This window comes from Canis lupus, chromosome 18, assembly GCF_048164855.1.
Source record: "Canis lupus baileyi chromosome 18, mCanLup2.hap1, whole genome shotgun sequence".
NCBI lineage: Eukaryota > Metazoa > Chordata > Mammalia > Carnivora > Canidae > Canis > Canis lupus.
Genome location: NC_132855.1, coordinates 13,264,113 through 13,284,755, shown reverse-complemented (window position 1 = coordinate 13,284,755; position 20,643 = coordinate 13,264,113). Strand labels below are relative to the sequence as shown.

Here is a 20,643-nt window from a genome sequence, read left to right as displayed (position 1 = left end):
AGTAAAGAAGAACACAAACTGAACATAACAATTTGATTTAATGGGTGACTAATTTAATGAACAGTTAAAATGCCAATACCATCTCGTGTCACTCCCGATTCATACCTCACCCAGACAGCCTTCTTTCATCATGTACTTCCGAACATGACTCCAGATACGAGTTTTAGATAGCAGGCTGCCACCTGTGGCCTGCTCAAATTTTTCATAACTTCCATATTTCTGTAAAGTCAGTTCCATAATATTGATGGACTGTAAAAAAACAAACAGGGATAATGAAAATAAATAGCCTCTCATTACTCTGAGATGAGTAATAAGTTATCTTATTGACCATGACCTGTTTTTTGATAATTGATTTCCAAATGAAATTGCAAGAGAAGTACCACATCTAATTCTAAACAGCCTTCACTCATTGACATAAATTTATACAGACACCTCTGTGCTTACAAATCCTCTTTCCCTGTGTTCATTTCTCCTTCACATGCTGAGGGATAAAGGTACAGCATGCAGGGTCAACATCTGACAGGCTGAGAAGGCAAGGCAGAGGGGGCTCCTTGGCTTCTCAAAGACCATTTGGTGGTTTGGCAGGAAAACTCAGAGTGGAAAGTATGTCTTCAGACTAATCATTAAATTATAATTGCAATGTAGATAAAGAAATTAACCCAATTTTTAAGCACACACAATAGAATCAACCATTCTTCTATGACAATCTTATAAAATCTGAACATTTCCAGGGTTAGTCTTTCAAAGAAAAACAGTCTCAACATTACTAAAAACACTTTCATCTTTCATTCAGGGCAGAGTACTACCTAATTCTCATTCTTCATAAATTTTCACATCAAAAGTATATGAAAGTTGAGATCTTAACTAATACTCAAAAAGAAGACTAAAAAATGCTGGCCGTGAATCACTAGTATCTTGGGAAAGACACAAGAAAGGAAAACATAAAGAAGACAAGTGATCTTTAAAAAGTCTTTGGGGAAAGAAGCTAGAAAATTTAAATATATCTTACAGGAATTGTGAGAGAAGCGAGAAAATCCAGTATGAAATCTAGTTTCCAGACTATTGTTTGACTAGTAAAGAGATTAAAATTACAAGCTCTACAGTCGGATGGACTTGTGTTGACATTCTGGCTCTGTCTACCCTCTGGCTGGGTGATGTGGGCAAATCATTTAACTTGTTACTAAGCCTCATTTTTAAATGGGGTAAAAATAATAATGTCTACTTCACGGTTTTGTTCAGAAAATTTGGCCAATCTTTATAAAGCACAGTGCCTGGAGCCTAATAAGTAGTCAGTACCTGTCAGTTACTACATTATCATCGTCATCATTATATGTTCATTCTTTCGAAATGCCACACCACTGTAGAGAGTATGCCCAGCACAAAAACTACAGAAAACTCACACTGCAAGTTTTAATTCAACATATATATCCTCAATGCAAAAATATGTATTACTAATAAACTAGGCATGTGTCATAAAGTTATCCTAACAAGAAATGGCTTCAATAGGCTTTGGCTTTTGTTCCCAAAACTGGTATCAAAAGCTCTATAGTTCAAAATGTGGTGCAAAGGCTGGCAGCACTGGCTTAATATGTGAGCTGTCTTCAAATGCGTAATTTTGCTCTATCATGCCTACTGAACCAGGCACATGCACTTTATTCTCCAGGTGATTCACGTGCATGGTAAAAAGAAAACTCCCGGAGAATGGAATTACAGCACAACTACCCTACAGGCTACTTTTTAAAATGACAACTATGACAATTAAAAGAAAAAAGCATGTAATTAAAAATCCATTTCTATAGATTAGCAAAGATTTTTTGCAAACACCAGTCTAATGATGACTAGTCATCAATATATAAAATAGAGTGAAAATAATGTGGGAAATCTGTTATTAATTCCAGGAAAGACAGAAGTGGTACCTTCTACTGGACTGATACTTAGAGCCAAAAAAAGCCAGGGGTGCCTGGGTGGCTCGCTCAGCTCAGGCAGGTCATGATCTCTGGTCCTGGGATCAAGCCCCACATCAAGCCCTGCACTGAGCCTCACATTGGGCTCCCTGCTTCTTCCCCTGTCCCTGCTCTAGCTGCTCCTCAAGCTTGTGCTCTCTCCCAAATAAATAAAATCTTAAAAAAAAAAAAAAAGTTAAAGACATTTTTTATTATAACCTATAGTTACATGTTTTTAAGTATGTACTTAATTTCAGATAAAATTAGCTTTTCTAGCATATGCTTACTCACTAGAAAAAAATGTGGTTATCTACTATGGTAGTCCCCCCTTATCTTCAGGGGAGATGTTCTAAAACCTCACTGGATACCTGAAGTTGCAGAGTACCAAATCCTATGCACACTGTTTTTCCTATCTATACACACCTATGATAAAGTTTAATTTATAAATTAAGCAGAGTAAGAGGTTAACAATAATAAAGTAGAACAATTATAACATTATACTGTAATAAAAGTTATGTGAATGTGGTCTCTCTCTCAAAATATCTTATTGAACTATACTCACTCTTCTTGTGATAATAAAACATCTATGTGATAAGGGAGGTGAATGACACAAGCAGCAGCATTAGGCTACCACCGATCTTCTGACAACATGTCAGAAAGAGGATCATCTGGTTCCAGACTGATGTTCATCTTGGGTAACTGAAACCGCAGAAGGTGAAACCATAGATAAGGGGAACTACTGGATTTATTAGAGCAGATACAGTTTAGAGAATTAAGAAAAACCTAAATACAGGTGTTCCCTATTATCACCAATAAATGGTACTAGTAAAAGGCTATTATGTATTCATATTCATAGTAAGTATTCACTCATATTCATAATGGGAAAAGAAATCTCATAGGAAATTTAACTGAAAAAGTACCCTATAAATTTAAGAGAAAACATACTTTGGCAGTTTAACAACATTTAGGCAAATTTCATACCCATGTACTAATTATTGGATCCATCAAAGAATGAATAACATCACATCCTTCATTTCATCTTACTTACATGGCATCATAATGACAACACTACCCAGGAGATATACTGATGTTCCCCAAAGGTTATATTAATATGATGTCATGGCCAATATTCTTCTTTAAAAGTGCCTAACCTTAGGGTGCTGGATGGCTCAGTTGGCTAAGCATCAGCTCAGGTCATGATCCTGAGGTCCTGGGATCAAGCCCCAAATCAGGCTCCCTGCTCAGTGAGAAGCCTGCTTCTCCCCATCCTTTTGCCCCTCCCTGCCCTGTTCTCCCAAATAAATAAAATATTAAAGAATAAAATAAAACAAAGTGCCTATCCTTTTGTCATCTCTATTGATTTCTTTCTTCATCAGTTTTTCAACTGGTCCAACCTAGATAGATTGGTCCGGAGCACACAGGTCTCCAGTATCCTTTGCTGACCTCAAGAAATAATTTCCTGATTCATCTGCATTATAATAGCGCCAAGCACAGAGACAGAAACCGTGGTTAAGTGGGTGATAAATAAAAGCTTTACAAGAGAAATCAGAAATGTTGATTGGGTGGCTCAGCGGTTTAGCGCCGCCTTCAGCCCAGGGCGTGATCCTGGAGACCCTTCCTGCATGGAGCTTGCTTCTCCCTCTGCCTGTGTCTCTGCCTCTCTCTCTGTGTCTCTCATGAATAAATCAACAAACTCTTTAAAAAAAAAAAAAAATCTGTTTCTGGTTCTTGGTTTGCCTATCTCTTTAAAAAAAAAAAAAAAAAGATGGTCACTTCAGTGAATTTTTATGTCACAATTTTTGCTTTTCTATGCAGCCTCTTAACTGCAGGCCACAAAAATCTTAGGAGTATGGTATCAGCTTTGAAAAAGGGAAAAGGCAGTAAGTAATTTTAAAAGGCACAAGGAAGCCTGCAAGAATATACGCAAAAGCTGCTGCTCTGGTTTGGCGGAGAGAGGTGGACTGCATTGATGTTTATATCTGTACTTCTCAGAAGTTTTAAAATTCTTTACAATATGCATATATTAGTGTTATGATCAAGAGGAAAAAGTTATTCTTTTCCAGTTTTACTGAGGTATGGATGACAAAAATATGTATTTAGGTTGTACCATGTGATGTATTTTTTTAAAGGCGTACAATGTAATGCTTTAATATATGTATATGCTGTGAAATGGTCACCACAATCAAGTTAACTGACACATCTATCACTTCATGTAGTTACCATTTTTTGTGTATGGTGAAAACATCTAAGATCTTAGCAAATTTCAAGTATATAATACAGTATTATTAACTATAATCATCATGGTGTACATTAGATCCCCAGGACTTACTCAACTTATAACTCAAAGTTTGTACCCTTTGACCCAAATCTCCTCATTCCCCAACCAAAAGTTTTTTTTCTTTTTCTTTTTTTAAAGAAAAAAGTAAGGGAAAAGTCCATCCATTCTCCCAGAGTTCAGAGAATCCATACCTATACCACTTGGAGAATCAAGCTTTCACATACATCATCCAAATGGCTAACTACTTTTAGAGGCAATGAATTTCATGTCAATTCTCTTCTCCATTATTATCATTAAAGTTAATCAAAAAACATTTCCCAGTATTACTTGGTGAGGAATTAAAACAATTTTTCTCTAATCATTGCTTTCAATTTGCCATCCAGAATATCTCCTTCCTATCTCTGAATATGTCAACCAGTTTCTTTAGCTTTCCAATAATTTTCAAGTATTCAAAAAAAAGTCCACTTTAAGCCAATTTAATCCAATTTAAAATGTCAATCATATCTAATTTAAAGCTCTTTTCCCGGCAGCCCCGGTGGCTCAGCGGTTTAGTGCTGCCTGCAGCCCAGGGTGTGATCCTGGAGACCCGGGGATCGAGTCCCACATCAGGCTCCCTGCATGGAGCCTGCTTCTCCCTCTGCCTGTGTCTCTGCTTCTCTCTCTCTCCTCTCTGTGTATTCTCATGAATACATAAATAAAGTCTTAAAAAAAAAAAAAAAACTTAAAAAAAAAAAAAAACCTCTTTCCCCTCCCCTAGGACATGACCAGCCCAAGGACTAAAGAAACTTCACTTGAGAAAGAAAGGTGGAATAGTGATTTCTTTCTCAGCTCTCCCAAGTTTTCTGGGCCTCTCCTTCCCTTCAGTAAAATGACAGCTGGGAGAAAGAAAAGAACATTTCCTATATAACTGGCACAGCTGTGGTCCTCCATCCTTGACCTAGGACGCTGGTGCAGGCCTAGTCTAGCCGTGTTCCTCTGTCCTTGACCTAGGATGCCGGTGCAGGCCTATCCTAATCAGCATCTCCACTGCATGGCTCTCTGCAAGAAGCCCCTTAAAGCAGACTGGTAACAAAACTATGACCTTTTAAATCCCAGTAGGAACAACTAAAAGACTTACTGTATACCCATTTTATTAAATATATACAGCGAAAGTTATACTGACACAAAAGAAATGCTGACAGTTTTTAAGGACATGAGAAAATGCAGATGCTTAAAAGTATACTAACCTCAATTATGAACACTGTTAGGCACGGGGCAAGGAAAACACTAAATATGAATAGTGATTATCCTTGGGTGATAGAATTATGGGATTTTATTCTCTTTGTATTTTTTAAGGTAGGGGTGGGTGGGGGTCAGGAGGGGCAGAGGGAGAGGGACAGAGAATCTTAAGCAGGCTCCACACCTTTCTCCCATTTTCCAGTTAGTCAGTCATTCGTTAATATCCTTACTCTGGGGATCCCTGGGTGGCGCAGCAGTTTAGCGCCTGTCTTTGGCCCAGGGCGCGATCCTGGAGACCCGGGATCGAATCCCGCGTCAGGCTCCCAGTGCATGGAGCCTGCTCCTCCCTCTGCCTGTGTCTCTGCCTCTCTCTCTCTGTGTGTGTGTGTGACTATCATAAATAAATTTAAAAAAATATATATCCTTACTCTGGAGTATTTGTATTTAAAAAAAGAATGCATTGGGGGAGAAAGCCCCTAAAAATTCAAACAAATATTTTTCTATAGTAGAGTTTTAGGCAGAGTAGACTGCTGGTAGGAAGAGGTTGAGGCATTCTTGAGGCCTACTCATGGAGCAAGCAGCCACTTCCCTCAACCATGTGGAGATCTAGCCCTGATTTAGCCATAGACATCAAATATATCCTCTGCTTCCTTCCAACTATAAGAATAGCAAATATACACAGTAAACACTCAGACATTACATAGTTTTACTGATCAGTTTTAAAACTTCTAGAACCAAAACATCTTAATATATACATATCCATTTGTCCAGGTCTCAGTCTCCTAATCTGTAGGAATTTGACTTTGTACCTTTCCTTCGCGTCCATTTTATTACTTGGCTAACTCTTCCATCACCATGTTAGAAAATGATAGGATAGGAACTACTCTCAAGTTACACAAAAACAGTACCAGGTAGGATAATATTTCTTGCTCAAAATGGACTGAAATAGGCCACCAAACATACTTTTTGCCTTTTAAAAAGTTGGGCCAAAAACCATATATTTTTGCTAAATTATGAATCAATATAATATCTCTGCTCATATCAATTATTTCTGAATCCTTCCTCTTTTTAAGAGGATATTCTAAAACTTTGTATTTCTTACAGAACAAATTGATTTTCAGAGATCTCAAACCTAGTGCAAAGAGGAAGTAAATACAAAATGAGTAATTGTTCAGCATGAAGGAAATAGTTCTATCTCTCCCCTGATCTCGATGTCATTTATATTACATAAAACAGAACACAACCTTCTGCCACTGCCACCTCATGACCCTGAGGCACTTATTCTCCTCTATGAAAATAAGAGTATAATAGGGAAGATGGCAGTGTAACAAGAACCTAAAACTCACCTTGTCTCACAAATACAACTAGGTAACACTCAAATCAGTGTAAATAACCCAGAAAACAACCAGAAGACTGGAAACTAAAATTAGAGAAGAGGCCATATTGAAGAGGGTAGGAAGGGCAGAAGTGCAGTAGGAAGCAAAACAGATTCGGGGGGCCAACTGCTGGAGGGAACTGTGAGGGCAGAGTAGGGAGAGAAATAGACCTTCACACTGGGTAGCCCACATGGGGAAGATGGGTCCCCATAGCATTTGGCTCTGAAAACTAGAGGGGATGATTTTCATGAGTTTTTACAACCAGTAGGACTTCAAGCCTGGAACTTACCAGCAGGCTCAGTTCTGGGAGAGCCTGGAAGGCAAATGAAAACTAAGTCTCCACCCTTAATTTTGGCTCAGGTCATGATCTCAGGGTCCAGTCTTCTTGAGATTCTCTGTCCCCCACCCCACCTTGTCTTTACCACCCCCCAAAAATTTACAGATATAATGCAATCCCTATCAAAGTACCAATAGTATTTTGCACATAACTAGAACAAACACTCCTAAAATTTGTATGGAACATAAGATCCCAAATAGCAAAACCAATCAGAAAAAGAGAAGAAACCTAGAGGTATCACAATTCAAAACTTCAAGTGATATTACAAAGCTGTAGTAATCAAAATAGTATGGTACTGCCACAAAATAGACACATAGATCAATGGAACAGAAACCTGAGAACTAAACCCACAATAATATGGTCAATTAATCTTTGACAAAGGGGCCGAAAAATATGCAATGGGAAAAAGTCTCTTCAAAAAATGGTGTTGAGAAAATGGATAGCTATATGCAAAAGAATGAAACTAGACCACTTTCTTAGACCATTCACAAAAATAAACTCAAAATCGATTAAGGGCTTAAATATGAGACCTGAAACTATAAAAATCCTAGAAGAAAGCACAGGCATTGATGTCTCTGATATCAGCCACAGCAACATCTTTTTAGACGTGTCTCCTGAGACAAGAGAAATAAAAGCAAAAATAAACGATTGTGACTATATCAAAATAGAAAGCTTCTGCACAGCAAAGAAACAACCAACGAAACAAAAAAGACAACCTACTGAGAGATCTGCAAATGACATATGTAATAAAAGGTTAGTATCCAAAATATATAAACAACACTAATTAAAATGAGTCAAGTAGGGGCACTTGAGTGGCTCAGTTGGTTAAGCAACTGCCTTCAGCTAGGTCATGATCTCAGGGTACTAGGACTGAGCCCCTACTGGGTTCCCTGCTCAGCGGGGAGCTTGCTTCTCCCTCTCCCTCTGCCTCTCCCCCTTGCTCATGCTCTGCCTCTCTTTAAAATAATAAATAAAATCTTTAAAAACATAAAATAAATAAAATAAAATGGGCAGAAGTGGAGTGGCTGGACGGCCAGTAGGTAGAGTGTCTGACTCTTGGTTTCAGCTCAAGTCATGGTTTTGGGATCATGACACTGGGCCTCTTGTCAGGCTCCATGCTCAAAGCAGAGTCTGCTTGTCCCTCTCCCTAGGCTTCTTCCCCTCCCGGCACCACACTTTCTCTCTCTCAAATAAATAAATAAAATATTTTTTTAAAAAGTGGGCAGAAGATACAAATAGATGTTTCTCCAAAGAAAACATAGAGATGGCCAACAGGCACATGGAAAGATACTCAACATCACTCATCTTCAGGGAAAGGCAAATCAAAAGCAGAGTGAGATGTCACCTCACATTTGTCAGAATGGCTAAGTAACACAAGTAACAAGTGTTGACAAGGATGTGGAGAAAAAGGAACCCTTGTGTACTGCTGGTAGGAATGCAAACTGTGTGCAGTCACTGTAGAAAACAGTATGGGGTTCCCCCCAAAATTAAAAATAGAACTACCCTATGATTCAGCAATCACTCTACAGGGTATTCACCCAAGGAATACAAAAACACTTATTTGAAAAGATATATACACCCTTATGGGTTTCTTAAATTTTTTATTTAAATTCAATTAATTAGCATATAATATATTGCTGGTTTCAGAGGTAGAGGTCAGTGATTCATCAGTCTTATATAATACCCAGTGCTCATTACATCATATGCCCTCTTTAACAGGTGTTCTTCACCCTGTTACCCCATCCTCCCATCTCCTTCCCCTCTAGCGACCCTCAGTTTGTTTCCTATGATTAAAGAGTTTCTTATGGCTTATCACCCTCTCAGAGTTCATCTTGTTTTATTTTTCCTTCTCTCCCCCTGTACTTCTCTGTTTTTTCTTAAATTCCACATGAGTGAGAGCATATGATAACTGTCTTTCTCTGATTGACTTGTTTTGCTTAGCATAATATCTTCTAGTTCCAGCCATGTTATTACAAATGGAAAAATTTAATTTTTCTAATGGCTGAGTATTATTCCCTTGTACATATATACCATATCTTTATCCATTCCTCAGTCGATGTAGATCTGAGCTCTTTCTGTTTGGCTACTGTGGACATTGCTGCTATAAACATTGGGGTTTAGGTGCCCCTTTGGATCACTACATTTGTATCTTTGGGGTAAATACCCAGTAGTACAACTGCTGGATCACAGGGCAGCTCTATTTTCAACTTTTTGAGGAACCTTCATACTGCTTCCCAGAATTGCTATACCAGCTTGCATTCTCACATCCTTATGTTTATTGCAGCATTTTTTACAACAGCCAAATTAGCAGCCTAAGTGTCCACTAATATATGAATGGATAAAGATGTAGGGTGTATACATATACACCTATGTGTATACATAGGAATATTATTCAGCCATAAAAAACAATGAAATCTTGCCATTTGCCACAACATGGATGGATCTACCAAGTATAATGCCAAGCAAAATAAGCCAGTCAAGAAAGACAAATACTATATGATTTCACTCATATGTGGAATTTAAGAAACAAATGAACAAAGGAAAAATAAAAGAGACAAATCAAAAAACAGACTCAACTATAAAGAACAATTAACGAGGGCAGGTGGATGGGGGAATGGATAAAAGAGGTGAAGGGGATTAAGGGCACACTTACCTTGATGAGCACTAAGAAATATATAGAATTGTTGAATCACTATATATATATATATTTTAAGACTTCATTTATTTATTCATGAGAGACACAGAGAGAGAGGCAGAGACAAAGACAGAGGGAGAAGTAGACTCCATGCAGGAAGTCTGATGCAGAACTCATTCCCAGGACCCCAGGATCACAACCTGAGCCAAAGGCAGATGCTCGACCACTGAACCACCCAGATGCCCCTTGAATCACTATTATTGTATATCTGAAACTAATACAATACTACATGTTAACTACACTGGAATTAAAATAAAAATAAATAAATTAGACATTCCACACATACACACACGAGTAATCAAATTCTTTTCAACAAAGTACAGAATGGGAGAAAATGCTTGCAAATTTCTTATCTGATAAGGACTCATGACTAGAATATATAAAGAACTCCCACAACTTGGGTGCCTGAGTGGCTCAATCGGTTAAGCATTCAACTCTTAATTTCAGCAAAGGTCATGATGTCAGGGTCCTAAGATAGAGCCTACTCACCACAGTCTGCTTGAGATTCTCTCTCCCCTTGAAACCTCCCCCTGCTTGCACACCCTCTAAATAAATAAATAAATCTTTAAAAAAAACCTCCTACAACTCCGGAATAAAAACACAAAATAACCCAATTAGAAAATAAGCAAAAGATCTGAATAAACAGTTCTCCAAAGAATATATACAAGTGACTGATAAGCACATGAAAAGATGTTCAATATCATTAGTCCCCAGGGAAACACGAATCCAGACCACAAGGATATACTACTTCACATTCACTAGAATGGCTATCAGAACAGATACAAAAACAAAACAAGAACTGATGAGGATGTGAAGAAATCAGAACCCTCGCACACTGCTGAGAGGAATGTAAAATGGTGCAGTCATTTTGGACAACAGTCTTCCTCAAAAGACTAATAAGCTTAGAGTTCCGATATGACCAATTGCCATATGATCTGCTACTACCCAAAATAATTAAAAACATACGTCCATACAAAATTTGTAAACAAATGTTCATAGCAACATTATTTACAATAGCCAGAAAGTGGAAACAACCCAACTATCAATTGATAGATAAAGTGTAATATACACATAAATATGGAATATTATTCAACAATAAAAAGTACTGATACATGCTATGACATGGATCAATCTTGGAAACATTATGCTAGACAAAAGGAGGTAGTTACAAAGAATCATATATTTTTAAAAAACGATTTTATTTATTTGAGAGAGCAAGAGAGACAGAAAGAAAATGAGTCGGGGGAGGGGCAGAGGGAAACCCAGACTTCCTGCTGAGTAGGGAGCTTTATGTGAGACTCAATCCCAGGGTCCTGAGCTGAAGGCAGACACTTAACCCACTTAACCACCCAGGCACCCCATAAAGAATCACATATTATATGATTTCATTTATATGAAATGTCCAGAAGAGGCATAAAATTAATATAGAGAAAATAAACTAGTAGTTGCCTAGGGCTCAGGGATTGATGGGAAATGGTGAATAAATACTCTAATGATTATAAGGTTTCTTTTTGGAGGTGATGAAACGTTCTCAAATTTGATAGTGGTAATGGACTAATAACTCTAAATACATTGAAAATCACTGAACTGTATACTTCAGATGGGTGAATTGTATGGCATATGAATGATAACCTAATAACGTTGTTATAATAAAAAAAGAATAGTCAAATAGCACAGTGTAACATTTGAGCCACTAATCCAGAAAATAAAAAATCTCTCTATAAAACTTTCAGCATTATCTTCGATGATTTAACAAACTTTCTGAAAAATCTCATTCTGGTGAATGATCTGCTTTTAGTTTATTTATGAATCTGTTTACTGTTAAGCAGTTTGGAAATCTGACCATCAATCACGAGACACTTCAATAGTCCTGTGCTAAAAACTATCTCCCTTCTCAACTGCTGTTTTCTCTCCATGAAAAACTATATACAATAGGGACACTAATCCGATATGAGTCACGGTGATATTGTGGAAACACTAGGAGTCATCAGATCTGGTTTTACATTAATGCTCTACCATTTACTAAGTGTGTGATCTTGAATATGTCATTTTACCTTTCTCAGGTTTAGTTTCTTCACTGGTAAAATGGAGATGAAAATCTTTGCCCTGCTTACCTCAAAGAGTTGTTGTGAGGACGAAATTAGAGCTAGAGACAATGCTGAGAGAGAGAGAGAGGGAGAGATGAGGGAGGGAAAGAGACACACTGTGAATGTGTTTGGTAATCTATTTCCCATATGACTGTATATAGTTTCAGCAGAAGACAGGGTTTTAATTTTAGAATTTAAGGTAACTGATTTGACCTCCATCCAATCCCAGCCCTCCCCCTTCATTACTCGCCTTTTCTTAAATTCTAACATCTAGAATTCTTCCCCCACCATGTATCCAAATACTGAATAACCCCCCTGGGAGATCACATAAGGATCACTCCTGTAAGCCAGTGTTTTCCAAACTATTTCTTATGAAACAGTGGCTAACAAGACAATCATTTTTAAAAAGGTTTCATGGTCAAATGTGTTTAGAAAATATTGGATTAAACAAAGTTAAACAAGACTCTTCCAAGCCTTTATTATGATGCTCTACGTGGTGAATCTTGGGGATGAATATAATATTTTGTGTTTTCCAACTCTTATGACCTCCTTTCTCATGCAGTATCTCTCAAATCAATTTGAAATGCTTATTTCAGATAAGCGTGAGGTGTGAGCACACACACACACACACACTCTCTCTCTCTCTGGTACTTTGAGATTCTCAGGATGAAAAGCAAAATCCCAAATGCAGACTGAATTTTTCAATGGTGGCTACTGCTTCTTGGCAGCAAAGTAAGATATGGATTACTCATCAGATCATTAGGCCTCCATTTAAGGTACTATAGTCACAAACTGATGGGACACTAGAGCAGTACACTCAGTACCTTCAGCTCTAAGCAATAACCACTGTGTAAAGCCACTGAATATAACATCTGGGAGAAACAAAAGAAGAGCATCTTTATATTCCAATGTTTTAAGGAAGACATGATGCTGACCCCCAAAAAACATACATTCGAGTTAAAAATGATCCTTGGGCCACAAATACAGATCCACTGTTTGAAAAGCACATTACTGGGACACCTGGATGGCTCAGCAGTTGAGCACCTGCCTTCGGCCCAGGGCTTGATCCCGGAGTCCCAGGATCGAGTCCCACATCACGCTCTCTGCATGGAGCCTGCTTCTCTGTCTACTTGTGTCTCTGCCTCTCTTTGTGTCTCTCATGCATAAATAAAATCTTTAAAAAAAAAAAAAAAGCACATTACTAAATTTCTAGAATACGATCAATAAAGACCATTCATTCATTCATCTTCTTTGTGCTAATCACTGGTACTTTTTTTTTTTTAAGATTTTATTTTTAAGTAGGACACCCGGGTGGCTCAGTGGTCGAGCATCTGCCTTTGGCTCAGGTCGTGACCCCAGAGTCCTGGGGTTGAATCCCACATCAGGCTCCCTTTGGGAGCCTGCTTCTACCTCTGCCTGAGTCTATGCCTCTCTGTGTCTCCCATGAATAAACAAATAAAATCTTAAAAAAAAAATTTACTTTTAAGTAATCTCTATATCCAACATGGGGCTTGAACTGACAACCCCAAGATCAAGAACTGCATACTCTAGGGTTGCCTGGGTGGCTCAGTCAGTTAAGCTTCTGCCTTTGGCTCAGGTCATGATCCCAGAGTCCTGAGACTGAACCCAGACTGGGGCTCCCTACTCAGCGGGAAGTCTGTTTCTCCCTCTCTGTGGGCTCCCTCCCCCCACCTTGCTTGTGCTCTCTTGCTTTCTCAAATAAATAAAATTTTTTAAAAAAGAGTTGCATGCTCTATGGGCTGGGCTGGCTGGGCACCCCTAACCATGGGCACTTTTGTTCATTCTGAATCTAGGTCCCTGTCTAACCATTAGACTGACAGAGATGACATATAAATCAACATAATTTAGTAACACTGTTGCAGGTATATATAATATGAGATTATAGAGTAAATAAAAATGGGTACTAGAGGAAATAGAGGGCATTCCAGGCAAAAATAATAGAATCAAAAGCATATACAAGTAAAGAAAGTAAAATACACAGTTCTTAGATTGAAGAGGCATAAGAAGATTCATTTATTTAGGGCCAGTAAGTGTGCTAGATTCTGGGAATAACTGAACTAAATAAAATACACTTTTTATCAAAGAAGTCAGTCTAGTGGTGAAGACAAAAAAAAAAAAAAGAAAAAAGAAAAAGAAACTTGTGGATAACAGTGTGATAAATGCCATGATAGATAATTTGCACAAGATGCACAGAGCTGGAAGTATAGAGTTGACTTGAAAATGCAAGCAAGCTCAAAGCAGATCATGAAAGATGAAAGATCTATAGGACGTGCTACAGATTCTAGACTTAATCTTGAATTATAAGGAGCCCTGGCGATCCCTGGGTGGTGCAGCGGTATGGCGCCTACCTTTGGCCCAGGGCGCGATCCTGGAGACCCGGGATCGAATCCCACGTCAGGCTCCCGGTGCATGGAGCCTGCTTCTCCCTCTGCCTGTGTCTCTGCCTCTCTGTGACTATCATAAATAAATAAATAAAAATTAAAAAAAAAAAATAAGGAGCCCTGAAGTTTTTAAGGAAGGCAAACAATATCAGATTTGTATCTTAGAAACAGACACTGATGCAGTACGGAGAGCAGGGGAGACTGAAGTAAATACTTTTGCCAACACGTAGTTCAGTTTTCTATAAAATGGACTGTAGATTATGATCCAATTATAACAAAAGTATTTCAAAAAATTATATTCTACATATGCAGATCCCAGGAAGTAACTAGATATGAGACACTGAATCTAACATCAATGAAGGAACAAGTAAAAGAACACAGTAGGACAAAGATGTCATCTGCAGCTTTCTTCTCCCCACCCTGCTCTCCCCTACTCATGTCTGTATCAGCAGGGCTGGGAATAGTCTGAATACGAAGACGAGTACCAATAATATCAGAAGGTAACTGCTACCAGGAGAAGATACTTATAAAAAGCTTAGTAATGAAGATTCTCCTTTTACCACCTACCAGGAAAAAGCAGCCATTCAAACTATTCTACAGCCAAGACCTTGTTTTCAAAGGCAAATCAACAAAACACTATTTCTTTTCTTTTTTTTTTTTTTTAACAAAACACTATTTCAAGGAGTCATCAAGGTCACTTCTTCCAAGGACATACAATCTGATGGGGGTATTTTCCATCTCTGAATATAAGAAAATCTTCCTCTGCTGGTAGGTTAAGAAATGATTCCACTTCTCCAATCTAATATGGACCATACTAAAGTCAATCTTTATTTATTTTTTTTTTTAAATAAAGTCAGTCTTTAAAAAAAAAAGTCTTGTAACTTTTGGTTATCTTTGAAAGGTCTGTGATTTGCTAAACAGAAAACTATGTCACAGAAGGAGTGGTCTAATTTAAAAGAGACTTCTCTTTTTTCCTCCCTTTTTTAAGTTTGAACTTGGAGTTTACCAAGACAAAGTTCCTTCAATGTTAGTACAATTAAAACTTAGCCTTAAAGAAATATTACATCAAGACACCCTGCTATCAGTGAAGGCATCTAATTTCGAATTAAGTTGCTTCTATCAAAAAAGAAAAACACCTATCTTACTTTAGAACAGGATGCGACTTTATGTATTTATTTCAATGCATGAGTTTTAATATAAACAATGAATTATCTATTCCATTTATACAAGACATTGTTTTCTGAGGACCACACTTAAAAAGTCTTTATGTTAAGCTAACCAGAGGTCCGAATACAACAAAGCTTATATTCAACAGATCTGGTAAAAGAGAGGTGATGAACTGGCAATCCAAGGGATAAATGTGGCCCACAAACAGGTTTTCTTTGGTCTGAATAGCCTTTGTTTAATTGAATTAGCAGTCAACATTTACTTGAAGACAAGCAATTTACATGTTTCTATGTTAGCATAAAGATATAAAGTATAACGTAAAATTCACATGATTTAAGATGAAACAAATTTGCTCCTGATTTCCTTGATTACTTTCTTTACATTTCTGCTCTTAGGTTACTGTCTTAGAAAAGTTTGAAAAGTATTCTCCTGAGTTGTCGAACTGAACATATCCTGTAGAAAGAACTTCACTGAAATGTCTAATTTTTACATTTTTGTACCTGAAGAAACAAATTTCACTTATTCAGAAAATCAGTTGTGTTTTTGTTTGTTTGAAGCAGGCTCCATGCCCAGCGTGGAGCCCAACATGGAGCCTGGACTCATGACTCAGAGATCAAAACCTGAGCTCAAACAGACTGAGCTACCCAGGAGGCCCTAGAAAACTAGTTTTAACAAACCAACTTATCTGCCGATTATGTTGTGTTAAAGTACTATTACCTGAAATAAAAGAATTTTCAATTAACAAAGCTAGCAGAAACTGAACCTTTCTATTAGTATGTAATGTGGAAGAAGAGCTAAATGTTTTTACAAAATGAATGACATTACTAGATATACAATGTGACATAAAACAGAATCTTGATTTAATTAGCTACAATATTTTTAGACCTCAACTGAGAGATACCTCTGTGTGGTCCTAGAAAATAGTTCTCAGTAATCATTTAGAGTCTATTTCCCTCAATATATATATATGGGAAAATGAAGCTGAAACTGTGCTTCATATTTATAAGAATATGTAGTCTAGGGATAAAAATAAAAATATACTCATTCTACATCATAATGTGCAAGGAAAACTTCAGCCCATCTCTCTTCTACAGAGCAAGACATCTACAAATCAATCCCAAATCAAAGACTATTTTTAAACAAAGGCAATTCTCCAATTTCTTGGTTACATTTAAATGTCTAACAAGCCTCATATATAAAAGACAGTAATTCTTATAAACACCTTAAATCCATTTTGCTATTGATTGAGAGGGTTAGGTATTAAGATATTGTAAAGATTAACAAGCATACATTTATGGAGTACTTTGGTATGTTACAATGGAAAAAAGATGAAGATGTTTTATTGTAGGTTTTTGACATACCAATATTTTGCAAACATATCTGCACATTTCTTCTAGTACCTGCAAGCCTTTAGTATCTGTTCATCTGCACTAACATTCCTCAATACTTAATCCTTCATTCTTTCCTTTCTTTTTTTTAATCCTACATTCTTTCCTAACTACATCTTTTCCTGCAGAGGTTATGATGCAAGATGTCTAGAACTATATCAAAATTCAAAAGCTTTCTTTATAAATCAGTTCAGTGTTTTATTTTTACTTAGATGTTTGATTTTAAGTATCACTGCTTTCTACAATCTCCATTTCATACCACAGTTTGTGGCTTTTTCTATTATTGTGTTTATTACTTACTACTGACCCTAATGAACTACCCATGGCTGGTGTAGCACTGACCCAGCAGGAAAGCAAAGGTGGCTGCTTTCATGAGAATTATTCAATAGAGAGCAGAAAATCTCTTTCTAGTTTAGCTAATTCATGTAAGTGTTTCTTTCCATTAACATGGGTTAATAAAAACTAACTATTGCAGCGTGTGGGTGGCACAGTCGATTGAGCATCTGACTCTTGGTGTCTGCTCAGGTCATGGTCTCAGGCTCATGAGATGGAGCCCTCCTTTGGGCTCCACGCTGGAATCTACTTGGATTTTCTCTCTTCCTCTGCCCCTCCTCCCATGCTGTCTCTCCCTTTCTCTAATAAATAAATAAATCTTTTTCTTTTAAACTATCTTTACAAAGAGTTACTTTGAAAAATATAAATTCTTAGGAATAGGAAAACACTGGATACACTATCTCATTGTAGAAGGAATTTTTGAAAACTATTTTCAATTATTTTGTTTCTTGTAATTGCTTACGTAATTTTAACACTTGTAATTCTGGATTGTGTGTACTCCGTGTGAAATAGAAAGAAAAAAATGAAATGCAATATTTAGGATAGTAATAAAAGAGAAAAGGAATATATTGTGGGAGCTTTAATGGTAGGGATGTTTCTGTTTTGTTCCCTTGCAGAGTCACGGGGGCAAGGAGAGAGAAATCTACTGCCTATAATGTGGATAGTCTTTCTGGGGAGCCCTTGTATTTGCTTCTTTTAAATATTTACTCAATTTATAGACTAGGAGCCCAGTTTTGACCTTGCCATTCATCCCAAGGCACTAATTACCAGTGTACTAAGTTGAGACTGAAGCCATAATTGAAAGATGCCCTTATAGATACTTTTGTTTTACAGCTTCCAAAAAACAGTAACTATCACTATTTCATAGGTATATTATAGAAGGCAAAAAAAGATCTTCAATGTCCCTATAATAACCTCATGCCAGAGGCACAGATTCTTGTCAGCAAAATGATAAGATCTTTTCATCTAGTACCATTTGGGTACAGGTGGTGGCATCAGGGTTAGAAAAACCAGCCTAAAACCATGCTGTGAAACAGTGGTATGCTGGAGCCCCATCATATTGGCTTGTGAGAACTGACTGAATTTTTATTATTTGCAAGCCAGGTGATGTTACATTGCTTGAAATAGGTCGTGGTGGAAGCATTCATATTTATATCATGGCCACTGAGAGCTAGTTTGCCAACAGGCCATTGTGTAAATAACAGAAGTAACTGGAACACATTCCTGGTTCTGTAATTTACTATATGTGAGCACAGGAAAAGTTACGTCATTTCTCTAGATCGATTTTTTTCAACTGGTAAAATTAGAAGTGCTCCATCTCATGTGAGGAACTAAAGATGAAAATAAGGATAAACTACTAAGCAAACAGACTCTAACAAGCAAATATTAAGTACTCTATCAATGCTAGTACTAATTTGTCACACACTGATAGTTATATTACTTTGTCCTGAAATTTCAAAGCAACTTTAATGGAATACAGAGGAGCAAGGGTCCTAAAACAAACAAACAAACAAAAAAGGCAGGGTCAGCTATTTCATAATAATTATATGAAGAACAAATGTGCTTTTTTGTTCACTCTTCCCCAGCTACCCTCAATACAAAATTTCTAACTCAGCATACACTTAATTTACTTGACCTTCTGTATAAGGGATCACAGAACTAAAAAGTATTAGAGAAGTATTATGATGCCAAAGAGCCCCATGTTTATGGTAAATATTAACCCTATTATACAAATGTAGGGCCCAGACTCAATTTGTGAACAGTATCCCCTAGAACTGCATAATACAATGGCCCTTTAACAAAAGCTATAGAAGCCACCAGACCTTGCAATCGATCAGGAATCTCAAACAAATAGCAAGTACAACAGCCCAAACAGATGTTTTACTTGAGGTCAGAATTTTTTCTTCTTTTCTAAATTCTTAGTGTAAATAAATGCCTTTAAGAGATCAACCTAAGCCCACTACTCCCCATTTCTTACAACCAGTAAAGTCTGAAGGAAACCAGAAGCAAGCTTCCAAGAATCCTCTCTGAATGAAGTCACAAAGGATACAATTAATTTCTCCAGCAACTGAATTCTAAGAGTCACCGCCATGTAAAGAGTGGTCTACCAAGGAAACTTATTAAGGTTTTTATTGGGGGCTGGTACATAAGCACCCCTATGCCTAACATGTTCCAAAATTCAACACTCCCAAAAGGAAAAGAGATGTTCAATGTAGGCACTGTCTGCACAGTTTAGGCATAGCAAGCTACTCTTATCATTTACGTAAAGCTTTATTTCAGGGTAGGAAACCGTTTACCAGTCAAGTTCCCAGATACCAGGCAAAGGTTAATCTTGCAAGCAGAACTTTTTAAGTCAGCAGTCTCCAGCCTGCTCTGTCAATTCCATTTGCACGCACACGCCTACCTTTAATCTTCCCTGACAGCCAGAGGGTAGACTTGTCCCAAGGTCTTTACCCAACACCCCAAAGCCTTCCTTGTCTCATACAAAAGCTCCCCATTTACCCACCACTAATTTTACCCACTGCTCCAGTTTTATTAACAGGTAAGAAAATAATTCAAAACCTTTATCTTATCTAGCCAAACAAAAGTTGACTTATTTTCCCAATGTTATTAAATACCACTCTACGGATCAGAACTTCTAGTTAGCATGAGCTAGCCTGGATCTACACTGAGATATGATTCCAGCCTGAAGGTAGAAAACAAATCACTTAAGCTGTCGCTGGCTCTATCATGTAAATATATAATTTCCATTTGACTGCTGGAAATACTGAAAATAGTTCAAGGACTTTTATTACCACCCTGAAGACTCTTCCTCTCATCTCTCACTACCAATCTTATTCAACAAAGTACAGAGTGCAAAGCCAAGTGGATCTGGTATCTAGGTTTCCTGGGGTAGTCAGCCCAGGAAGCAGGACACAAAGTGCACCAGCTGTCAGTTTTCCCGCATAAGGGTGCCATTAAAGATCCACTTCCGACCCACTGGTGAGGATGCCTCTGACCCTTAACAGCTTTCAGCATTCTCTTATCCCAGCTGCCTCCAGTCCCCAGGAAGCACTGCACTCTTTCCTGCAAAGGTCCAGAGCCACAGAAATCTGATATTCTGAGTTTCTGTCAAGTTTAAACACACTAACAGGTTGAGGAGCTGTCAGCAAGGGGCCAGCAGGCTTCACCTGGAGTTATATTCAAGTGCTATAGCCCATGTTAGATTCCATGAACCACCTCAAAGGCCTTGTCTCCTGGGGAACCTAATGCCTAGATGACAAAAACCTGAATTCTGGAACTCCTTGACATTGATGGGACAATCAACTGGGAATGACCAGAGCTTGATTACTACTTTGGTTCTACTCTGAGAGACTTATCTGCACAAGGAAAGTTTTACATTGTTCTGCTCAACTGTGCATTTTAGAGGACCATGGTCA

General features: G+C 37.6%; 1 protein-coding gene across 6 annotated transcripts in view; it reads right to left on the bottom strand.

Annotated features, from left to right (window-relative positions):
* The window catches only part of MATCAP2 (microtubule associated tyrosine carboxypeptidase 2), a 61,355-nt gene that overhangs the window by 15,581 nt on the left and 25,131 nt on the right, over nucleotides 1–20,643 (bottom strand). For 3 of the 6 annotated variants that reach the window (XM_072783492.1, XM_072783494.1, XM_072783495.1), the window contains one exon: nucleotides 106–249. In XM_072783492.1, coding sequence (XP_072639593.1) covers nucleotides 106–249 — 144 coding nt within the window. Of the gene's footprint in view, nucleotides 1–105; nucleotides 250–2,505; nucleotides 2,643–19,047; nucleotides 19,187–20,394; nucleotides 20,498–20,643 lie in introns of those variants that run through there. The other 3 variants (XM_072783497.1, XM_072783498.1, XM_072783496.1) reach the window with 3 other exon arrangements.